The 24,402-nt window shown below is 40.9% G+C and overlaps 3 protein-coding genes across 3 annotated transcripts; all 3 read right to left on the reverse strand.

Moving 5' to 3' along the window:
* Positions 1-2,955: 2,955 nt before the first annotated feature.
* Positions 2,956-4,580, reverse strand: LOC129925941 (uncharacterized). The gene is made up of 2 exons (XM_056027540.1): positions 3,603-4,580; positions 2,956-3,462 (listed from the first exon to the last, which is right to left on the reverse strand). The coding sequence occupies exons 1-2, from the start codon at positions 4,578-4,580 to the stop codon at positions 2,956-2,958; spliced, it is 1,485 nt and encodes a 494-aa protein (XP_055883515.1).
* Positions 4,581-8,829: 4,249 nt separating this feature from the next.
* On the reverse strand, positions 8,830-10,454 carry LOC129925942 (uncharacterized). The gene is made up of 2 exons (XM_056027541.1): positions 9,477-10,454; positions 8,830-9,336 (listed from the first exon to the last, which is right to left on the reverse strand). Exons 1-2 carry the CDS (start codon positions 10,452-10,454, stop codon positions 8,830-8,832), a joined length of 1,485 nt encoding a protein of 494 aa, XP_055883516.1.
* Positions 10,455-14,703: 4,249 nt separating this feature from the next.
* On the reverse strand, positions 14,704-16,328 carry LOC129925943 (uncharacterized). Its single transcript, XM_056027542.1, has 2 exons — positions 15,351-16,328; positions 14,704-15,210 (listed from the first exon to the last, which is right to left on the reverse strand). Exons 1-2 carry the CDS (start codon positions 16,326-16,328, stop codon positions 14,704-14,706), a joined length of 1,485 nt encoding a protein of 494 aa, XP_055883517.1.
* Between the last annotated feature and the right edge of the window lie 8,074 nt (positions 16,329-24,402).

The raw sequence follows: 24,402 nt of genomic DNA on the forward strand, positions 1-24,402 counted from the left end.
CAAATGAAACGTTATATACAGGTACATCAACTACTAAAACTAAACTCAGATCTCTAATGACTATGTCTCTAATCATGAAGTCCTTCTGCTATAGTTTTCTCGTACCAGATTAGGAAACGAGCAGGAGCGGGAAATACAACCGTCCGCTCTACCAGACCCACGCCAACTAACTCTCTCTTTTTCAGAGCAAAAAGAACCCTCCCACGTGGACTACACCGCAACACAGTGGTTACGTCCCCTTGCATCATCAGTGACGCATCCTCAGTGGTTACGTCTACATGCATCATCAGTATCTGACCAGTGATGACCACTGCCCCTTTCCCCAGATTTCCCAGATCACCCCGCCCTCGTGGTAGCCTAGGTACTCTGGTCCCGTGACAACAAAATAAACATTAAAGCACAAAAAAATACTTATTTCCCCTTTCCAATAATAAACAAATCTAATTAAAATATATTAAAACATAAATAATGACATTAGATCTAAAATATAAATAACAGAAATCAACTTAAAACTTTACACATTAACTAAGGGTCAGCTAGGTTAACATTCCTTAGCTAGGCCCGTAGTGGGTTACGGTTGTTCTGCTACACACATACAAACGGTTGTGGGCTCACAGTCATTTGTGACACACCCCCCAACTCAAGCAGAACAACACAGTTAATAGGGTCATTTTGGTTACTGTTGGAAATGGTAAGAAAAAACACAAAAATTCTTTCTCTAACAACTCTACAACTAACAGAGAATTGGTAAAAAAAGACTTCTTAGGTATACATTCGTCTACCCATTGGCAGAAAAAGTAAAAATTAAAGAAATTGCTACAAAGTAATACAATGTATTCTAATCACCCATTGAGGTCACACACACACACATACACACAAGGGAACAAAGAAGTACCGTAGTAATTCAGTTAAACGAACCCAATGGATACAATGCAATGAATAGTATATCAATACTCAGCTATGTACAGAAGAAATAAATAGATACATAGTAGTAGGACATCTGGTATTCATGTCGATACCCGGAATATCTGAATATGTAGTCTCCTTTTAACAAGTAAATAATAGGTATAAATACAAGCAGTTTTAACATACATGAGTATAGTGTATAGAACTAAACTAGATATGTAGATATACGAAAATCAAAATTAAGATACTTAATCTAATACAACTCTGAAAAGATATGACAATAAGCACGAAAGGCTGCATACAAAAATAAAAATGAGAATTTGAATCAAATCTACTTAAGCTGAAATAGAATAAATGATAATAAAATAATAAAAATGAAGTTAAGTGAATACAATAATGCAAATGTAGATTGACTGACTTGTGCACATTAGGTTCATACAGTGGCATTATCAATCATACTGTCCTGCAAGCCTGTTCTATAGGATAACGGCCCCAACAGAAACATCACGTTCCCCTGATTGGCTTTCTCCTGCTTTCTCTCTATCGGTATAGAACTTAAGTAAGTTTCCATGGAGTAGTTTTGGACTCTTAGGAAATTTAATCCTATAATCATTGAGCTCAATAACTTCATATGGTCCCTTCCATTTTACTAATAACTTGTTCTGGTCGTCGGACAACAGAACGAGGACCTTTTCACCAGGGGAAAACACCCTGATTTTGGCCTTTCGGTCATAATACCGTTTGGCCCGAGCACTAGCCTTCGACAACTCTTTCATGGCGGTCTGGCAGGTGCTTGTTACGGAGATCCACCACGTACTGATAAGTAGTGCGTATCTCAGGAGTTTCCTGTTCCCTCGCCCATAATTCCCGAAGAATTTGACTAGGGCCCCTAACAGTTCTCCCATACAACAATTCAAAAGGAGAAAACCCCATACTCTCTTGAGGGGCCTCCCTATATGCAAATAGGACGGCGGGAAGATACCTGTCCCAATCGTGAGTTCTCTCACCACACATGCGTCGAAGCATGTTCTTCAAGGTCCCATTGAACCTCTCAACCAGCCCGTTGCACTGGGGGTGAAACGGGGTCGTAACTAATTGCCTCATCGACAACAAACGGGTAATTTCACCCATAAGCTTGGAGGTAAACTGTGCCCCTTGATCGGTGAGCATTTCCCTAGGGACTCCAACCCGGGCAAATATCTCAACCAAGGCCTCGGCCACTCGCATTGTGTCAATTGAGCGGAGTGCAACCGCCTCTGGATAGCGCGTTGCATAATCTACTAGAGTGAGGATATACCGATTTCCTCGTTCAGTGGGTGGGTCAATCGGCCCCACGATATCCACTGCAACTCTAGAAAAAGGGGTGTCAATCAAAGGCATTTGACCCAGAGGAAGCTTTCCTGTTCGGCCTCTGGGAGATGTGCGTCGGCACATGTCGCAAGAGGCGCAGTAGCGTTTTACATCGGCGCTTAACCCAGGCCAGTAAAACTCTGCGGAAACTCTATCTATGGTCTTCTTAGACCCGAGATGTCCCCCAAATAAAATTTCATGCCCAACACGCATGACTTCTTCACGGTGGTCCTTCGGAACAACCAACTGAGTGGTTCTCATTCCTTTTGTATCTATAAGTTCTCTATATAAGAGACCTTCCTTATGGATAAACTTCTCAGAGCTCCATGTAGACTCTCTAGTTCTCCCAATACCTGCCCATTCTCTCTGTTGAACGAGAGTGGGATCTGACTGTTGGGAAGTTTTAAACACATCTGGAGATATACCGGTGGGTGGACAAGGTGGCGTGGCAAGTGGTTTGACAGCCGCCTTTTCCCTCCTAGCAATCCCACGGGTGATAGCTGCCCCAATTTCAACGGGCGAGCCTGGGGAATCCACCCCAGCTCCCTCTGTAAAGTGTGAGATATTGGCCCCATTGGCCTCACTCCTTTCCAATGTATCAACTACATTAGGTGAGCTTGGGCATATCATCCCAACCACCTCAGCAGAAGAAGAGATGTTGGAACTCTTGGCCGCACTCTCTTCAGATTGTGCGTCACATTAAATAGGTGAGCATGGGGGAATCACCCCATTCACCTCTGCAGAGGACGAGATCTTGGCACTTCTGGCCTCACTCTCCTCAAAAGTTACCTTAGCTGAATCCCCCCAATTAGGATTTGGCTGAAAAGGATCTGCAGCGCCAGGTATGTTTCCAACTACACAATCATATAGTGGATGATCCAACAAATGGGCCTCCACTTCCCCAGTAAAATAAGGCGAATCTATCTGCACCATGGCAGTCGCCACTTTCAACATAGTACTGTCGATGGTTTTAATCCACCTAAATCGACCAGTACGCTTAGGTGCCAGGGTAGATCGCACAACTACCACTGAGCTCCCAGTGTCGCGTAACACTTTAATAGGAGTTCCGTTCAGGAACCCATCAGCTATGGGACTTCTTCCCTCTTCTTCTCGCCAGACCACAGGTTTCCTCCCCCTTTCCTTATGGCCTGCTTTGAGTTTGGGAGCGGTCGCCCTCCCTTCCTGTACAGCACCTACCGGACTCACCTTCCGAAGGTTGCATGACGTGGATTTGTGCCCTATCTTCCCACACCTATAACAGACAATTTTGCATCCCCCTCGTTTCGCCTATTATCGTACCTGCCTGCCTGTCTACCATCTAAGCCTCCCCTTGGACTAAATGTTACCCTCTTATCAGTTGCGTAATTGGCATGGGGTGTGGAACGACTCCCCATGTATCCTAGACTGGGTTCTTCCCCCTTGTGTTTAGATTTCGATGTTTCTAAACTCCTGGTCGCATGTGCCAGTCTATAGTTTTCGGCCAACTCTAAGGTTTGGTCCCAGGACGTGGGGTTTCTTTCCTTTAGAAATATTGTAAGCCCTTCTGATGCCCTATCCAATAGCTGGTCAATCAGCAGTAGCTGAAGAAGGCCTTCGAATGTCTGTTCGGCCCCAGACATTTGCACCCATTTATTTAGGTACCCTTTGATTCTCGTCCCAAAAAGTTGATACGTTTCTCCCCTTTCTATACGAGCAGTCCTAAATTTCCCTTTATACCCATCACTAGTGTATTCGAAGGATTTTAACAAGGCTTCCCTCAGAGATGGGTAATGTTTCGTGACCTGCACCTCGTACCTCTTTGCAGTATTGAGGGCTTTTCCTGTCAATAGGGACAGCAGATAAGTGGCCCAGTCATCCTGGGACCACCCAACAGTTTGTGCATGGCGTTCGAAGCGGGTGATGTAACTATCTATCTCATCCACCCGTTCGTCAAACTTTGGGAGCTGTGGGGGTTTAACAGGATTACGGGGTGTATCTAAAGAAGAGCTTGTTGACGAGTTATCACTAGTGTCCGCTTGTCTATTTAACCTAGCTAACCCTATTTCCTTCTGAGACTCTATCCTAGCTAGCTCTCTCTCAGACTCTAACCTAGCTATTTCTAAATCTTTGTCGGCCCTTTCGGATGCAATCCGTGCTAACTCTAACTCCTTTTCCCTATCTGCCTTCTGTGCTTCTCTCTCTGCCTGGCGTTCGGCCCTATCGGCCTCAAGTAACTCTAGCTCTAACTTCCTCTCATTCTGAGCAAACGAGAGAATGTCCGACTCAGGGACACCGATACTCCTACCTAGCGAAATGAACTCTTGGAGGTCTCTTACCTTAGCCATTACAGAATTGAAAGTATACAAGTTTTTATTTAATATGAAGGTAGAAGCTACAGAGAATTAGCAACTATGAGAGTATTCTAACGGCAATTTGCATACAGCAGAAAATGAACTAATTTATAAGAATTCACAACTACATAAGTAGCCCAATAGAAAAAGATATCTGACTAGAGAGTAAAGATAGTGACTAGAAAAATCAAGGTCCAGGTTAAAAATAGCAGCCTTAAAATAAACAATGTAAACTATAGGTTAACTATAGGTTAACACTAAACTCCCACTAGCAAGGACAGTATGGCGACAATAAGGTAACCACTGAATAAAAAAAAATGATATAGTGCAAAAAGTCAGCCTACCTTAAAGCATGGAATTTTAGTTAACAAAAAAAAAACACAGCAGCTGAAGATCCAGTCTCTTGCGCTGATCCGTCGACGAAACTTGTTTATGAAATTCTTGATTAATTTGATTTGGTATTTAAAAAAATGAAATACAGTGGCATAAAATTAACTTAAAGTCAATGTCACCACCACTGTAAGTAAATTATATCCATACGATTCACAACAACACCTCAGCAGTATCGACAGCACAATCTGGACTCGATTCTAGTACAGTAAAGTCAAAGTAAAGTCATAGACCTTACGGGTGTAGACTTAGACTCAGGCTCTGGAGATGTAGACTAGACTGTAGTGGTTTCTCGGCTCGAGCTCTCTAGAAAAGTCCTAGACCTTACCGGTGTAGACTTAGACTTAGACTCTGGCGATGTAGGCTAGACTGTAGTTGAATAGTAGGCTATCAAGTCAGTTACATTTGACTGGTTCCACTGGATTCTAGTATAATGGCTCTGCCCCCAGCGACGATTGTGGCTAAAGTATCCGAAAAAAAAAAACAGCAACAGTTCCAAACATACAGCAGTTGATCAATCAAGGACGAGCCGTCCACTTTAGTTAATAAATCAAGGACGAGCCGTCCACTTTAGTTCCAAACGTACAGCAGTTGATCAATACAGGACGAGCCGTCCACTTTAGTTCCAAACGTACAGCAGTTGATCAATTCCGGACGAGCCGTCCACTTTAGTTGTCACAAGACGCTAGCAGTGTGCTGGCGCCTCCTGCAACTGGTCGTTGTCTAGGGTGATTCTGGAGGCCCGACTGTTGACGCTGGAACTTTGGTGGCTTTAGCCTTGTCGCGATTTTGGTGTTATAACTAACATATATATGAGATATGCAACTCAACACCGGAATGTAGTTAGAGACTACAACTCTAAACTGTAACTTTATTTTAAACACAACACATAAACTTCCAAATGAAACGTTATATACAGGTACATCAACTACTAAAACTAAACTCAGATCTCTAATGACTATGTCTCTAATCATGAAGTCCTTCTGCTATAGTTTTCTCGTACCAGATTAGGAAACGAGCAGGAGCGGGAAATACAACCGTCCGCTCTACCAGACCCACGCCAACTAACTCTCTCTTTTTCAGAGCAAAAAGAACCCTCCCACGTGGACTACACCGCAACACAGTGGTTACGTCCCCTTGCATCATCAGTGACGCATCCTCAGTGGTTACGTCTACATGCATCATCAGTATCTGACCAGTGATGACCACTGCCCCTTTCCCCAGATTTCCCAGATCACCCCGCCCTCGTGGTAGCCTAGGTACTCTGGTCCCGTGACAACAAAATAAACATTAAAGCACAAAAAAATACTTATTTCCCCTTTCCAATAATAAACAAATCTAATTAAAATATATTAAAACATAAATAATGACATTAGATCTAAAATATAAATAACAGAAATCAACTTAAAACTTTACACATTAACTAAGGGTCAGCTAGGTTAACATTCCTTAGCTAGGCCCGTAGTGGGTTACGGTTGTTCTGCTACACACATACAAACGGTTGTGGGCTCACAGTCATTTGTGACACACCCCCCAACTCAAGCAGAACAACACAGTTAATAGGGTCATTTTGGTTACTGTTGGAAATGGTAAGAAAAAACACAAAAATTCTTTCTCTAACAACTCTACAACTAACAGAGAATTGGTAAAAAAAGACTTCTTAGGTATACATTCGTCTACCCATTGGCAGAAAAAGTAAAAATTAAAGAAATTGCTACAAAGTAATACAATGTATTCTAATCACCCATTGAGGTCACACACACACACATACACACAAGGGAACAAAGAAGTACCGTAGTAATTCAGTTAAACGAACCCAATGGATACAATGCAATGAATAGTATATCAATACTCAGCTATGTACAGAAGAAATAAATAGATACATAGTAGTAGGACATCTGGTATTCATGTCGATACCCGGAATATCTGAATATGTAGTCTCCTTTTAACAAGTAAATAATAGGTATAAATACAAGCAGTTTTAACATACATGAGTATAGTGTATAGAACTAAACTAGATATGTAGATATACGAAAATCAAAATTAAGATACTTAATCTAATACAACTCTGAAAAGATATGACAATAAGCACGAAAGGCTGCATACAAAAATAAAAATGAGAATTTGAATCAAATCTACTTAAGCTGAAATAGAATAAATGATAATAAAATAATAAAAATGAAGTTAAGTGAATACAATAATGCAAATGTAGATTGACTGACTTGTGCACATTAGGTTCATACAGTGGCATTATCAATCATACTGTCCTGCAAGCCTGTTCTATAGGATAACGGCCCCAACAGAAACATCACGTTCCCCTGATTGGCTTTCTCCTGCTTTCTCTCTATCGGTATAGAACTTAAGTAAGTTTCCATGGAGTAGTTTTGGACTCTTAGGAAATTTAATCCTATAATCATTGAGCTCAATAACTTCATATGGTCCCTTCCATTTTACTAATAACTTGTTCTGGTCGTCGGACAACAGAACGAGGACCTTTTCACCAGGGGAAAACACCCTGATTTTGGCCTTTCGGTCATAATACCGTTTGGCCCGAGCACTAGCCTTCGACAACTCTTTCATGGCGGTCTGGCAGGTGCTTGTTACGGAGATCCACCACGTACTGATAAGTAGTGCGTATCTCAGGAGTTTCCTGTTCCCTCGCCCATAATTCCCGAAGAATTTGACTAGGGCCCCTAACAGTTCTCCCATACAACAATTCAAAAGGAGAAAACCCCATACTCTCTTGAGGGGCCTCCCTATATGCAAATAGGACGGCGGGAAGATACCTGTCCCAATCGTGAGTTCTCTCACCACACATGCGTCGAAGCATGTTCTTCAAGGTCCCATTGAACCTCTCAACCAGCCCGTTGCACTGGGGGTGAAACGGGGTCGTAACTAATTGCCTCATCGACAACAAACGGGTAATTTCACCCATAAGCTTGGAGGTAAACTGTGCCCCTTGATCGGTGAGCATTTCCCTAGGGACTCCAACCCGGGCAAATATCTCAACCAAGGCCTCGGCCACTCGCATTGTGTCAATTGAGCGGAGTGCAACCGCCTCTGGATAGCGCGTTGCATAATCTACTAGAGTGAGGATATACCGATTTCCTCGTTCAGTGGGTGGGTCAATCGGCCCCACGATATCCACTGCAACTCTAGAAAAAGGGGTGTCAATCAAAGGCATTTGACCCAGAGGAAGCTTTCCTGTTCGGCCTCTGGGAGATGTGCGTCGGCACATGTCGCAAGAGGCGCAGTAGCGTTTTACATCGGCGCTTAACCCAGGCCAGTAAAACTCTGCGGAAACTCTATCTATGGTCTTCTTAGACCCGAGATGTCCCCCAAATAAAATTTCATGCCCAACACGCATGACTTCTTCACGGTGGTCCTTCGGAACAACCAACTGAGTGGTTCTCATTCCTTTTGTATCTATAAGTTCTCTATATAAGAGACCTTCCTTATGGATAAACTTCTCAGAGCTCCATGTAGACTCTCTAGTTCTCCCAATACCTGCCCATTCTCTCTGTTGAACGAGAGTGGGATCTGACTGTTGGGAAGTTTTAAACACATCTGGAGATATACCGGTGGGTGGACAAGGTGGCGTGGCAAGTGGTTTGACAGCCGCCTTTTCCCTCCTAGCAATCCCACGGGTGATAGCTGCCCCAATTTCAACGGGCGAGCCTGGGGAATCCACCCCAGCTCCCTCTGTAAAGTGTGAGATATTGGCCCCATTGGCCTCACTCCTTTCCAATGTATCAACTACATTAGGTGAGCTTGGGCATATCATCCCAACCACCTCAGCAGAAGAAGAGATGTTGGAACTCTTGGCCGCACTCTCTTCAGATTGTGCGTCACATTAAATAGGTGAGCATGGGGGAATCACCCCATTCACCTCTGCAGAGGACGAGATCTTGGCACTTCTGGCCTCACTCTCCTCAAAAGTTACCTTAGCTGAATCCCCCCAATTAGGATTTGGCTGAAAAGGATCTGCAGCGCCAGGTATGTTTCCAACTACACAATCATATAGTGGATGATCCAACAAATGGGCCTCCACTTCCCCAGTAAAATAAGGCGAATCTATCTGCACCATGGCAGTCGCCACTTTCAACATAGTACTGTCGATGGTTTTAATCCACCTAAATCGACCAGTACGCTTAGGTGCCAGGGTAGATCGCACAACTACCACTGAGCTCCCAGTGTCGCGTAACACTTTAATAGGAGTTCCGTTCAGGAACCCATCAGCTATGGGACTTCTTCCCTCTTCTTCTCGCCAGACCACAGGTTTCCTCCCCCTTTCCTTATGGCCTGCTTTGAGTTTGGGAGCGGTCGCCCTCCCTTCCTGTACAGCACCTACCGGACTCACCTTCCGAAGGTTGCATGACGTGGATTTGTGCCCTATCTTCCCACACCTATAACAGACAATTTTGCATCCCCCTCGTTTCGCCTATTATCGTACCTGCCTGCCTGTCTACCATCTAAGCCTCCCCTTGGACTAAATGTTACCCTCTTATCAGTTGCGTAATTGGCATGGGGTGTGGAACGACTCCCCATGTATCCTAGACTGGGTTCTTCCCCCTTGTGTTTAGATTTCGATGTTTCTAAACTCCTGGTCGCATGTGCCAGTCTATAGTTTTCGGCCAACTCTAAGGTTTGGTCCCAGGACGTGGGGTTTCTTTCCTTTAGAAATATTGTAAGCCCTTCTGATGCCCTATCCAATAGCTGGTCAATCAGCAGTAGCTGAAGAAGGCCTTCGAATGTCTGTTCGGCCCCAGACATTTGCACCCATTTATTTAGGTACCCTTTGATTCTCGTCCCAAAAAGTTGATACGTTTCTCCCCTTTCTATACGAGCAGTCCTAAATTTCCCTTTATACCCATCACTAGTGTATTCGAAGGATTTTAACAAGGCTTCCCTCAGAGATGGGTAATGTTTCGTGACCTGCACCTCGTACCTCTTTGCAGTATTGAGGGCTTTTCCTGTCAATAGGGACAGCAGATAAGTGGCCCAGTCATCCTGGGACCACCCAACAGTTTGTGCATGGCGTTCGAAGCGGGTGATGTAACTATCTATCTCATCCACCCGTTCGTCAAACTTTGGGAGCTGTGGGGGTTTAACAGGATTACGGGGTGTATCTAAAGAAGAGCTTGTTGACGAGTTATCACTAGTGTCCGCTTGTCTATTTAACCTAGCTAACCCTATTTCCTTCTGAGACTCTATCCTAGCTAGCTCTCTCTCAGACTCTAACCTAGCTATTTCTAAATCTTTGTCGGCCCTTTCGGATGCAATCCGTGCTAACTCTAACTCCTTTTCCCTATCTGCCTTCTGTGCTTCTCTCTCTGCCTGGCGTTCGGCCCTATCGGCCTCAAGTAACTCTAGCTCTAACTTCCTCTCATTCTGAGCAAACGAGAGAATGTCCGACTCAGGGACACCGATACTCCTACCTAGCGAAATGAACTCTTGGAGGTCTCTTACCTTAGCCATTACAGAATTGAAAGTATACAAGTTTTTATTTAATATGAAGGTAGAAGCTACAGAGAATTAGCAACTATGAGAGTATTCTAACGGCAATTTGCATACAGCAGAAAATGAACTAATTTATAAGAATTCACAACTACATAAGTAGCCCAATAGAAAAAGATATCTGACTAGAGAGTAAAGATAGTGACTAGAAAAATCAAGGTCCAGGTTAAAAATAGCAGCCTTAAAATAAACAATGTAAACTATAGGTTAACTATAGGTTAACACTAAACTCCCACTAGCAAGGACAGTATGGCGACAATAAGGTAACCACTGAATAAAAAAAAATGATATAGTGCAAAAAGTCAGCCTACCTTAAAGCATGGAATTTTAGTTAACAAAAAAAAAACACAGCAGCTGAAGATCCAGTCTCTTGCGCTGATCCGTCGACGAAACTTGTTTATGAAATTCTTGATTAATTTGATTTGGTATTTAAAAAAATGAAATACAGTGGCATAAAATTAACTTAAAGTCAATGTCACCACCACTGTAAGTAAATTATATCCATACGATTCACAACAACACCTCAGCAGTATCGACAGCACAATCTGGACTCGATTCTAGTACAGTAAAGTCAAAGTAAAGTCATAGACCTTACGGGTGTAGACTTAGACTCAGGCTCTGGAGATGTAGACTAGACTGTAGTGGTTTCTCGGCTCGAGCTCTCTAGAAAAGTCCTAGACCTTACCGGTGTAGACTTAGACTTAGACTCTGGCGATGTAGGCTAGACTGTAGTTGAATAGTAGGCTATCAAGTCAGTTACATTTGACTGGTTCCACTGGATTCTAGTATAATGGCTCTGCCCCCAGCGACGATTGTGGCTAAAGTATCCGAAAAAAAAAAACAGCAACAGTTCCAAACATACAGCAGTTGATCAATCAAGGACGAGCCGTCCACTTTAGTTAATAAATCAAGGACGAGCCGTCCACTTTAGTTCCAAACGTACAGCAGTTGATCAATACAGGACGAGCCGTCCACTTTAGTTCCAAACGTACAGCAGTTGATCAATTCCGGACGAGCCGTCCACTTTAGTTGTCACAAGACGCTAGCAGTGTGCTGGCGCCTCCTGCAACTGGTCGTTGTCTAGGGTGATTCTGGAGGCCCGACTGTTGACGCTGGAACTTTGGTGGCTTTAGCCTTGTCGCGATTTTGGTGTTATAACTAACATATATATGAGATATGCAACTCAACACCGGAATGTAGTTAGAGACTACAACTCTAAACTGTAACTTTATTTTAAACACAACACATAAACTTCCAAATGAAACGTTATATACAGGTACATCAACTACTAAAACTAAACTCAGATCTCTAATGACTATGTCTCTAATCATGAAGTCCTTCTGCTATAGTTTTCTCGTACCAGATTAGGAAACGAGCAGGAGCGGGAAATACAACCGTCCGCTCTACCAGACCCACGCCAACTAACTCTCTCTTTTTCAGAGCAAAAAGAACCCTCCCACGTGGACTACACCGCAACACAGTGGTTACGTCCCCTTGCATCATCAGTGACGCATCCTCAGTGGTTACGTCTACATGCATCATCAGTATCTGACCAGTGATGACCACTGCCCCTTTCCCCAGATTTCCCAGATCACCCCGCCCTCGTGGTAGCCTAGGTACTCTGGTCCCGTGACAACAAAATAAACATTAAAGCACAAAAAAATACTTATTTCCCCTTTCCAATAATAAACAAATCTAATTAAAATATATTAAAACATAAATAATGACATTAGATCTAAAATATAAATAACAGAAATCAACTTAAAACTTTACACATTAACTAAGGGTCAGCTAGGTTAACATTCCTTAGCTAGGCCCGTAGTGGGTTACGGTTGTTCTGCTACACACATACAAACGGTTGTGGGCTCACAGTCATTTGTGACACACCCCCCAACTCAAGCAGAACAACACAGTTAATAGGGTCATTTTGGTTACTGTTGGAAATGGTAAGAAAAAACACAAAAATTCTTTCTCTAACAACTCTACAACTAACAGAGAATTGGTAAAAAAAGACTTCTTAGGTATACATTCGTCTACCCATTGGCAGAAAAAGTAAAAATTAAAGAAATTGCTACAAAGTAATACAATGTATTCTAATCACCCATTGAGGTCACACACACACACATACACACAAGGGAACAAAGAAGTACCGTAGTAATTCAGTTAAACGAACCCAATGGATACAATGCAATGAATAGTATATCAATACTCAGCTATGTACAGAAGAAATAAATAGATACATAGTAGTAGGACATCTGGTATTCATGTCGATACCCGGAATATCTGAATATGTAGTCTCCTTTTAACAAGTAAATAATAGGTATAAATACAAGCAGTTTTAACATACATGAGTATAGTGTATAGAACTAAACTAGATATGTAGATATACGAAAATCAAAATTAAGATACTTAATCTAATACAACTCTGAAAAGATATGACAATAAGCACGAAAGGCTGCATACAAAAATAAAAATGAGAATTTGAATCAAATCTACTTAAGCTGAAATAGAATAAATGATAATAAAATAATAAAAATGAAGTTAAGTGAATACAATAATGCAAATGTAGATTGACTGACTTGTGCACATTAGGTTCATACAGTGGCATTATCAATCATACTGTCCTGCAAGCCTGTTCTATAGGATAACGGCCCCAACAGAAACATCACGTTCCCCTGATTGGCTTTCTCCTGCTTTCTCTCTATCGGTATAGAACTTAAGTAAGTTTCCATGGAGTAGTTTTGGACTCTTAGGAAATTTAATCCTATAATCATTGAGCTCAATAACTTCATATGGTCCCTTCCATTTTACTAATAACTTGTTCTGGTCGTCGGACAACAGAACGAGGACCTTTTCACCAGGGGAAAACACCCTGATTTTGGCCTTTCGGTCATAATACCGTTTGGCCCGAGCACTAGCCTTCGACAACTCTTTCATGGCGGTCTGGCAGGTGCTTGTTACGGAGATCCACCACGTACTGATAAGTAGTGCGTATCTCAGGAGTTTCCTGTTCCCTCGCCCATAATTCCCGAAGAATTTGACTAGGGCCCCTAACAGTTCTCCCATACAACAATTCAAAAGGAGAAAACCCCATACTCTCTTGAGGGGCCTCCCTATATGCAAATAGGACGGCGGGAAGATACCTGTCCCAATCGTGAGTTCTCTCACCACACATGCGTCGAAGCATGTTCTTCAAGGTCCCATTGAACCTCTCAACCAGCCCGTTGCACTGGGGGTGAAACGGGGTCGTAACTAATTGCCTCATCGACAACAAACGGGTAATTTCACCCATAAGCTTGGAGGTAAACTGTGCCCCTTGATCGGTGAGCATTTCCCTAGGGACTCCAACCCGGGCAAATATCTCAACCAAGGCCTCGGCCACTCGCATTGTGTCAATTGAGCGGAGTGCAACCGCCTCTGGATAGCGCGTTGCATAATCTACTAGAGTGAGGATATACCGATTTCCTCGTTCAGTGGGTGGGTCAATCGGCCCCACGATATCCACTGCAACTCTAGAAAAAGGGGTGTCAATCAAAGGCATTTGACCCAGAGGAAGCTTTCCTGTTCGGCCTCTGGGAGATGTGCGTCGGCACATGTCGCAAGAGGCGCAGTAGCGTTTTACATCGGCGCTTAACCCAGGCCAGTAAAACTCTGCGGAAACTCTATCTATGGTCTTCTTAGACCCGAGATGTCCCCCAAATAAAATTTCATGCCCAACACGCATGACTTCTTCACGGTGGTCCTTCGGAACAACCAACTGAGTGGTTCTCATTCCTTTTGTATCTATAAGTTCTCTATATAAGAGACCTTCCTTATGGATAAACTTCTCAGAGCTCCATGTAGACTCTCTAGTTCTCCCAATACCTGCCCATTCTCTCTGTTGAACGAGAGTGGGATCTGACTGTTGGGAAGTTTTAAACACATCTGGAGATATACCGGTGGGTGGACAAGGTGGCGTGGCAAGTGGTTTGACAGCCGCCTTTTCCCTCCTAGCAATCCCACGGGTGATAGCTGCCCCAATTTCAACGGGCGAGCCTGGGGAATCCACCCCAGCTCCCTCTGTAAAGTGTGAGATATTGGCCCCATTGGCCTCACTCCTTTCCAATGTATCAACTACATTAGGTGAGCTTGGGCATATCATCCCAACCACCTCAGCAGAAGAAGAGATGTTGGAACTCTTGGCCGCACTCTCTTCAGATTGTGCGTCACATTAAATAGGTGAGCATGGGGGAATCACCCCATTCACCTCTGCAGAGGACGAGATCTTGGCACTTCTGGCCTCACTCTCCTCAAAAGTTACCTTAGCTGAATCCCCCCAATTAGGATTTGGCTGAAAAGGATCTGCAGCGCCAGGTATGTTTCCAACTACACAATCATATAGTGGATGATCCAACAAATGGGCCTCCACTTCCCCAGTAAAATAAGGCGAATCTATCTGCACCATGGCAGTCGCCACTTTCAACATAGTACTGTCGATGGTTTTAATCCACCTAAATCGACCAGTACGCTTAGGTGCCAGGGTAGATCGCACAACTACCACTGAGCTCCCAGTGTCGCGTAACACTTTAATAGGAGTTCCGTTCAGGAACCCATCAGCTATGGGACTTCTTCCCTCTTCTTCTCGCCAGACCACAGGTTTCCTCCCCCTTTCCTTATGGCCTGCTTTGAGTTTGGGAGCGGTCGCCCTCCCTTCCTGTACAGCACCTACCGGACTCACCTTCCGAAGGTTGCATGACGTGGATTTGTGCCCTATCTTCCCACACCTATAACAGACAATTTTGCATCCCCCTCGTTTCGCCTATTATCGTACCTGCCTGCCTGTCTACCATCTAAGCCTCCCCTTGGACTAAATGTTACCCTCTTATCAGTTGCGTAATTGGCATGGGGTGTGGAACGACTCCCCATGTATCCTAGACTGGGTTCTTCCCCCTTGTGTTTAGATTTCGATGTTTCTAAACTCCTGGTCGCATGTGCCAGTCTATAGTTTTCGGCCAACTCTAAGGTTTGGTCCCAGGACGTGGGGTTTCTTTCCTTTAGAAATATTGTAAGCCCTTCTGATGCCCTATCCAATAGCTGGTCAATCAGCAGTAGCTGAAGAAGGCCTTCGAATGTCTGTTCGGCCCCAGACATTTGCACCCATTTATTTAGGTACCCTTTGATTCTCGTCCCAAAAAGTTGATACGTTTCTCCCCTTTCTATACGAGCAGTCCTAAATTTCCCTTTATACCCATCACTAGTGTATTCGAAGGATTTTAACAAGGCTTCCCTCAGAGATGGGTAATGTTTCGTGACCTGCACCTCGTACCTCTTTGCAGTATTGAGGGCTTTTCCTGTCAATAGGGACAGCAGATAAGTGGCCCAGTCATCCTGGGACCACCCAACAGTTTGTGCATGGCGTTCGAAGCGGGTGATGTAACTATCTATCTCATCCACCCGTTCGTCAAACTTTGGGAGCTGTGGGGGTTTAACAGGATTACGGGGTGTATCTAAAGAAGAGCTTGTTGACGAGTTATCACTAGTGTCCGCTTGTCTATTTAACCTAGCTAACCCTATTTCCTTCTGAGACTCTATCCTAGCTAGCTCTCTCTCAGACTCTAACCTAGCTATTTCTAAATCTTTGTCGGCCCTTTCGGATGCAATCCGTGCTAACTCTAACTCCTTTTCCCTATCTGCCTTCTGTGCTTCTCTCTCTGCCTGGCGTTCGGCCCTATCGGCCTCAAGTAACTCTAGCTCTAACTTCCTCTCATTCTGAGCAAACGAGAGAATGTCCGACTCAGGGACACCGATACTCCTACCTAGCGAAATGAACTCTTGGAGGTCTCTTACCTTAGCCATTACAGAATTGAAAGTATACAAGTTTTTATTTAATATGAAGGTAGAAGCTACAGAGAATTAGCAACTATGAGAGTATTCTAACGGCAATTTGCATACAGCAGAAAATGAACTAATTTATAAGAATTCACAACTACATAAGTAGCCCAATAGAAAAAGATATCTGACTAGAGAGTAAAGATAGTGACTAGAAAAATCAAGGTCCAGGTTAAAAATAGCAGCCTTAAAATAAACAATGTAAACTATAGGTTAACTATAGGTTAACACTAAACTCCCACTAGCAAGGACAGTATGGCGACAATAAGGTAACCACTGAATAAAAAAAAATGATATAGTGCAAAAAGTCAGCCTACCTTAAAGCATGGAATTTTAGTTAACAAAAAAAAAACACAGCAGCTGAAGATCCAGTCTCTTGCGCTGATCCGTCGACGAAACTTGTTTATGAAATTCTTGATTAATTTGATTTGGTATTTAAAAAAATGAAATACAGTGGCATAAAATTAACTTAAAGTCAATGTCACCACCACTGTAAGTAAATTATATCCATACGATTCACAACAACACCTCAGCAGTATCGACAGCACAATCTGGACTCGATTCTAGTACAGTAAAGTCAAAGTAAAGTCATAGACCTTACGGGTGTAGACTTAGACTCAGGCTCTGGAGATGTAGACTAGACTGTAGTGGTTTCTCGGCTCGAGCTCTCTAGAAAAGTCCTAGACCTTACCGGTGTAGACTTAGACTTAGACTCTGGCGATGTAGGCTAGACTGTAGTTGAATAGTAGGCTATCAAGTCAGTTACATTTGACTGGTTCCACTGGATTCTAGTATAATGGCTCTGCCCCCAGCGACGATTGTGGCTAAAGTATCCGAAAAAAAAAAAACAGCAACAGTTCCAAACATACAGCAGTTGATCAATCAAGGACGAGCCGTCCACTTTAGTTAATAAATCAAGGACGAGCCGTCCACTTTAGTTCCAAACGTACAGCAGTTGATCAATACAGGACGAGCCGTCCACTTTAGTTCCAAACGTACAGCAGTTGATCAATTCCGGACGAGCCGTCCACTTTAGTTGTCACAAGACGCTAGCAGTGTGCTGGCGCCTCCTGCAACTGGTCGTTGTCTAGGGTGATTCTGGAGGCCCGACTGTTGACGCTGGAACTTTGGTGGCTTTAGCCTTGTCGCGATTTTGGTGTTATAACTAACATATATATGAGATATGCAACTCAACACCGGAATGTAGTTAGAGACTACAACTCTAAACTGTAACTTTATTTTAAACACAACACATAAACTTCCAAATGAAACGTTATATACAGGTACATCAACTACTAAAACTAAACTCAGATCTCTAATGACTATGTCTCTAATCATGAAGTCCTTCTGCTATAGTTTTCTCGTACCAGATTAGGAAACGAGCAGGAGCGGGAAATACAACCGTCCGCTCTACCAGACCCACGCCAACTAACTCTCTCTTTTTCAGAGCAAAAAGAAGCCTCCCACGTGGACTACACCGCAACACAGTGGTTACGTCCCCTTGCATCATCAGTGACGCATCCTCAGTGGTTACGTCTACATGCATCATCAGTATCTGACCAGTGATGACCACTGCCCCTTTCCCCAGATTTCCCAGATCACCCCGCCCTCGTGGTAGCCTAGGTACTCTGGTCCCGTGACAACAAAATAAACATTAAAGCACAAAAAAATACTTATTTCCCCCTTCCAATAATAAACAAATCTAATTAAAATATATTAAAACATAAATAATGACATTAGATCTAAAATATAAATAACAGAAATGAACTTAAAACTTTACACATTAACTAAGGGTCAGCTAGGTTAACATTCCTTAGCTAGGCCCGTAGTGGGTTACGGTTGTTCTGCTACACACACACAAACGGTTGTGGGCTCACAGCCATTTGTGACAGTCTTAATCTAAATCAACTTTAACAATCTGTGGGGTATTCTTTCTTTTAAACCAAACTCACCAACCACTAGCCAGATCCACTCCTGTTAAACCTAAATCTACTAAAATTAATACAACAGCCTCACTAAACAAACCTACTAAAGAAGTAACACCAAAATACCTTAAAACCTTAGTAATAAATTTTCAAAGCATTAGGAACAAAACAGCAGACTTAGAAATTTTATTAGAATGTGAGAAACCAGACATAATTGCAGGCACAGAAACTTGGCTATATCCTGAAATTTATAATGCAGAAATTTTCAATAGTAATTATGAAATTTTTAGAAAAGATAGGGCTGATAATCATGGAGGAGTTCTTTTAGCAATAAAAAACACTCTTATAGCAGAAGAAATTACCTTACCTAACTCAAAAAATATAGAATCAACATTTTGTAAAATTAATACCACCTCAACATCCCTAATAATAGGCAGCATTTACAGACCACCAAATTCTAGTTTAGAATACATGCAGGAACTATGTAATCAGATTACGACACTTAAAGAGACAAATAAAAATGAAGTTTTTTTGGATTATGGGTGATTTCAACCTACCTGATATAAATTGGAAAACACTAACCATAGATAAACACCAAAACCTTAAGGACATAAATGAGCTTTTCATAGAAACTTTACACAACCTAAGTTTAGATCAAATCATTAAAAAGCCAACTAGATTAAACAACACATTAGATCTCTTCTTAACTAACAGACCTGGATTAGTAGTTGATTATGATATTATCCCTGGTCTATCAGACCATGAGATCATAAAAATACACAGTCAGATAAAAGCAGTAGCCAATTCAAAACCCAAAAGAAAAATCTTACTCTGGAATAAATGTAACCTAACACAACTACACCAAGCTGCATTAAACTTTCAACAAACATTCTTATTAGAAAAAGACATTAACCAACCAGTCGATGACCTCTGGAATTTCATTAAAAACCATCTTAAAAGCATTATAGAAAATCAAATACCAACTAAATACACATCAAACAAAATAAATAAATGCTGGTTTAATAATAGACTAAAGAAGCTTTGTAAACAGAAGGAAAACCTATATAGAAAATTTAAAGAAACTAATGCAGAAAGAGTTTACAAAAAGTATATAAAAATTAAACACTTAACCCAAAAAGTAAGCAGACAGCTGCAGAGTGAATACATAAACAATGTAATATCTAAAGACAACAACAAAAACCTATGGTCATACATTAAGTCTAAGAAAATGGAAACAACAGGCGTAGCGCCATTAAAAGATGAACATAACATAATACATAATGATAATGAAACTAAAGCAAACATTCTAAACAAATACTTTGCATCAGCATTCTCAGCCCCAGGAGACAAAGACATATTACTGAATTTGAACCAAGTAGACAACATAGAAGATATAGCAGTACAAGAAAATGGAATTCAAAAACTATTAGCCAACACCAAACCAAATAAAGCTTCTGGACCTGATGGTATTCCAGCTAGATTACTCAAAGAATTAAGTAATGAGCTAGCCCCAGTGTTCAAAATACTCTTTCAGGCTTCACTTAACCAGGGCAGAGTACCAAAGGACTGGAAAAATGCTAATGTCACCCCCCTATTTAAAAAAGGAGAAAAATCTGACCCAGGAAACTACAGACCAGTATCACTTACCAGCATCACATGTAAAATCCTAGAACACATAATATGTAGCAACATCATAAACCACTTAGACAAACATAATGTCCTCACACCATACCAACATGGCTTTAGGAAATATAGATCATGTGAAACACAACTAATAGGACTAATTGATGATTTTTCAAAAGGTTTAGATAATAGTGAACAAATAGATGCTATCTTACTAGATTTTTCTAAGGCTTTTGACAAAGTTCACCACCATAGTTTGCTTAAAAAATTAAAATATTTCGGCATTAATGGTCCACTGCATCAGTGGATTAAAGACTTTCTGATAGGGAGAGAACAAACTGTAATAATAAATGGCTCTAAATCAACACCGATAACAGTAAACTCAGGTGTACCTCAAGGAACAGTCTTGGGTCCACTACTATTTTTAATTTACATAAATGATTTACCAAATTGCATTACTTCAGGAACAAAAGTCAGATTATTTGCAGACGATTGCATAATATATAGAACAATAAAAACAACACAAGACACAGATATTTTACAAAGAGAATTAGATGAATTACAGAAATGGGAATCAAATTGGAGCATGTCTTTCCACCCAGAAAAATGTCAGTTGTTAAGAGTAACAAAAAAACTAAAACAAATTAATTCCACTTATCTTATTCATGGCAAACCAGTAACACAGACTAAAAACGCAAAATACCTAGGTGTTATAATAAATGAAAAACTGTCATGGAATCCACATATTGATGAAACTACAAAAAAATCAAACAAAGCATTAGGATTTATTAAAAGAAATTTCTATAAATCAAATAAGACCATAAAACTAAAATGTTATTTAGCCTTGGTTAGGCCAATAATAGAATATGCATCCTCTGTTTGGGACCCCTCAACTCAAGAAAACATTAAGAAACTAGAACAGACACAAAATAGAGCAGTGCGATTCATAACAAACGAATATTCACATTTGACTAGAGTAACACCTTTAGTAAAATCACTAAATTTAGAAAGCCTTCAGGACAGAAGGCTCAAAAGTAAAGTAGCAATAATACATAAAACACTGAACCATAATCTTCAAATACAAAAACAAAATTTAATAAAATACTCTGAAAGACACAAAGATAAAGGCACATTCCTCGTCCCATATGCTAGGACAAATTTGTACAAATACTCCTTCTTCCCTAGTGCTATTAGAGCATGGAATGGGTTGCCTGAGCTAGCCAGGAAAACCAGTGACTTGGCAGAATTTAAGTCATTGGTTAATATGCATGACTAAATGCATGACGCGTAGGACGTAATCATCTTCTTTTTTGAAGTAACGTCTGTATTATATAAGATAAGATAAGAAGATAAGGAAGAAATCGGTTGTATTTGCAATATGGGCTTATAAATTCATATTAGAATTTTTTAAAGTAAAATTTTTATGTAAAAGTTTCTTAAAAAATTAGACATTTTACGCGCGTAAAAACGGTCGAATATCCATCGTTCTGTTGGTGCTTTATTCTGACAGAAACAGGCCAACTACAAGAGATCTCGATTAACACGAACATAAGTTACGAATGAATGAAATAAATTAATAAAGATATACTTACATTGCTTGTGTCTCGATTATCACTCACACTTTAGTATCGGCCCTCGCCCCCATCTTACTTTATTTGACTACTTTTGACCTGACTTTTTTAATACGATGAATAATGAGTTTTAGATGTCAGGAGAAAGCGTTTCTGTAGTTAAGAATGCAAACAAATGCTTACAGTGCTCCTTCAGACCGCATAGCTGTCAAGAAAAAAGCTACCAACGTAACTGTTTTCTTTTGTCGAACGCTGAAAAACACTTCTCTAAATGCAATAGTGACCATTTTTTGTTTTGTCCGGGACGGACATATATATATATGAAGAAAGAAGTTCCTTTAATTGTAAAGTGCCTTTTAATTGTGAAGCATTTCGACATAACATCTATACAAGGCTAACATACAGGACAACTCCACTAGATGATTTCCTTCTTCTTGTATACAACACACTCGTGACTTCCCGCAAGTCCCCTAACTCCCCAGTACCCAACACTTGACCGTGTGTCACGGTTGACCACATAGTAACCGTGTTACAACAGTCCTCCCAGGGCAGAGAAAAGTTTTGATCGTATCAAAATTTCATGAACCCAATAGTTTGGGTGTACATTAATAATGTTTTATATCGACAGGAAAAAACTAATATGTAATACAATAGCATCTTCTATTACGAGAAAACTGTTAATGTCAATGACGACTAATAAATCTTCAATAATATGTCATTGAAAGGAACATTTCCAATGAACTATCTCAGAAACATAAACTCTGCATATGTGTGACGATACGTAAACGCTTGCATATAAAAGTTTCATTTGTGCTTAAACGCTCGAGAGAAGAGTTGGATCCAATTGACATATTAAACTCAACACCCTAATAATAGTTACAATATGTAGTGTCTAGCTTTATTAAAATTTCCCCCTCCAGGTCACCCCGCCCTTGGTATGAGTCACCGGATCGCGTGATAATGGAAGGGACAAAATCTTTACACTATGACTCATACCATGATGGCGGGTTAAGGGTCAGTGGGTCATCATTCCTCGACCAGTCCCGCAATGGACTGCGGTCGCTCTGCTACACACACACCCACACACACACAAAAACAGGTGAGGGCACGCATCGGTTTGTGACGGCGGTAATTTTAGAAATTTAGTAACTTTAATCCCATTGGATCAAGCATGAATGTTATTTTAAAATTCAAAATACCCCAAATCCATTGGCCCGGCACCTCTGGCTATGCTAATGAGTTCGAGTCCCAATCTATATAAAAGGGGACGCGGGCTCTAACCCACGCTCACACCCGCCAGACAGATTTCTATATTTAAAAGGCAAGGCTGCAACTTAGTTTCTCTCATAAAGCCGCCTATAATTTAAACAACCGTGGTAGGTTGCTCCTGTTTATACAAATCTTTATATGTGTATTATTTTGTGCATTGATTAATGCTATGTAAATAGGTAACTTTTTTATTTTATCTTCAAAACATTTTTATTATCGATGGGCTATGTTCTCGCCTATTTTAATTATTTTATTATTTTCCTCAACCTAGCGTTGAGATGTTCTAATCTAGATCTACGGTCCTGAGAATACCCTTCCCACCTTTCGCTACAGACATACTCCTTTTCGACTCAAGCCTCATCCCTCTACAAGAAGATTCAGCTCCGAGTCCTTCCTGGCATCTACCAGATAAGCACAGCGGCCAACCGACCAGCAAAGAAAGTTAAGAACACAAAATAGAAACACTTATCCACTCCGTCATATGCAATCAATGATGAAATTAATCCACCTAATCTACCTAAGCTAGTAGTGATATTGTTGTTGTTTAATAAATTTGTATTTTTTTTATTCAACATATAGTCAGTTGATTTGTTCTAATTGTTGCTCGTAGTGTGCCTGCTCAATATTTACTTATGTGAGCGGGAAACTCAAAATTACTTCCCCTAGAGTAACGAACCAAAATCATTTTAAAATATTAAAACCTCGCCACAATATGTCCTGTTATATTATACAACAATATAACAAAATGCACGCATTTAATGTTTTTTTCTGTGTAACGATAATCTTTTGAATGGAAACATTGGAAGGTGAAAACTAGCCAATTAGTTAACACTTTATGATACATCAAATACATCTTCCAAATTAAGGGAATTGTTTACTTTGTGTTTCCTACATACTAGTTCCTCAGTCGACATCGACGACTACAATCAATGCAACAAACAAAAAGAATTGCTATATGAAAGTACACATTTAACATTTCTGGAATGAAAATAAAAAACAAATTCAGAAGCTTAATATCAATTCAATCTTGACAAGACAAAATTTAAAGCTATCATACAAAGTATTTGTTAATTTTCTCGGAAGGTTTCCATGCTGATCTTAGGTGATCACTTAACGCTACTCTACTTATGCCTGAAGAGTAGGAAGAGTCTTATCAAAGAGACGTGTTGCACTGTTTGCTTTAATGTGAAAAATAACGCCAAATTTGTACAATCTCTTTACACGATCAAAACAAGACTATGGCTTGAATATATTTCTCATCCATTTGTGAATTCGATGGGGGCCACCTTAGAGTTTGTGTGATAACACAAACTCTTTTTGTAATTTTGTTTAATTTAAAAATAGCTATCCTAGGGGGACAAACTCAGTACTTACAATTATGTCTCAAGAATGTTGAAGTTATTTCGTGTTTTCAATGTCAAATAAAATAATTAATTACCTAAATTTAATTGAGTAATTGGTTAATTGTCTAATTAATTCATGTTTTGTAAGGTGCAATAAATAATTTTGAATTGTGGGAGAAATAACGAGTACAATTATCTAATGGGACAAAACCTGGCATATTTAGCAACATAATGATGAAAGATTAATTACCCTTGTTAGTATTGTTATAAACCTGGTGGCGGCACAGATGGGGGTAGTGGTGTGTGTGTA

The sequence above is a fragment of the Biomphalaria glabrata genome, chromosome 4 (genome assembly GCF_947242115.1).
Source record: "Biomphalaria glabrata chromosome 4, xgBioGlab47.1, whole genome shotgun sequence".
NCBI classification, from domain to species: Eukaryota; Metazoa; Mollusca; class Gastropoda; family Planorbidae; genus Biomphalaria; species Biomphalaria glabrata.

Bases quoted from the DNA above. Each gene is read 5' to 3' on its own strand.
- LOC129925943 (XM_056027542.1), bottom strand. From the start codon at position 16,328: ATGGCTAAGGTAAGAGACCTCCAAGAGTTCATTTCGCTAGGTAGGAGT. The intron at 15,211-15,350 runs GTAACATTTAGT...AACCTTCGGAAG, and splicing joins ATTACGCAACTGATAAGAGG to GTGAGTCCGGTAGGTGCTGT.
- LOC129925941 (XM_056027540.1), bottom strand. From the start codon at position 4,580: ATGGCTAAGGTAAGAGACCTCCAAGAGTTCATTTCGCTAGGTAGGAGT. The intron at 3,463-3,602 runs GTAACATTTAGT...AACCTTCGGAAG, and splicing joins ATTACGCAACTGATAAGAGG to GTGAGTCCGGTAGGTGCTGT.
- LOC129925942 (XM_056027541.1), bottom strand. From the start codon at position 10,454: ATGGCTAAGGTAAGAGACCTCCAAGAGTTCATTTCGCTAGGTAGGAGT. The intron at 9,337-9,476 runs GTAACATTTAGT...AACCTTCGGAAG, and splicing joins ATTACGCAACTGATAAGAGG to GTGAGTCCGGTAGGTGCTGT.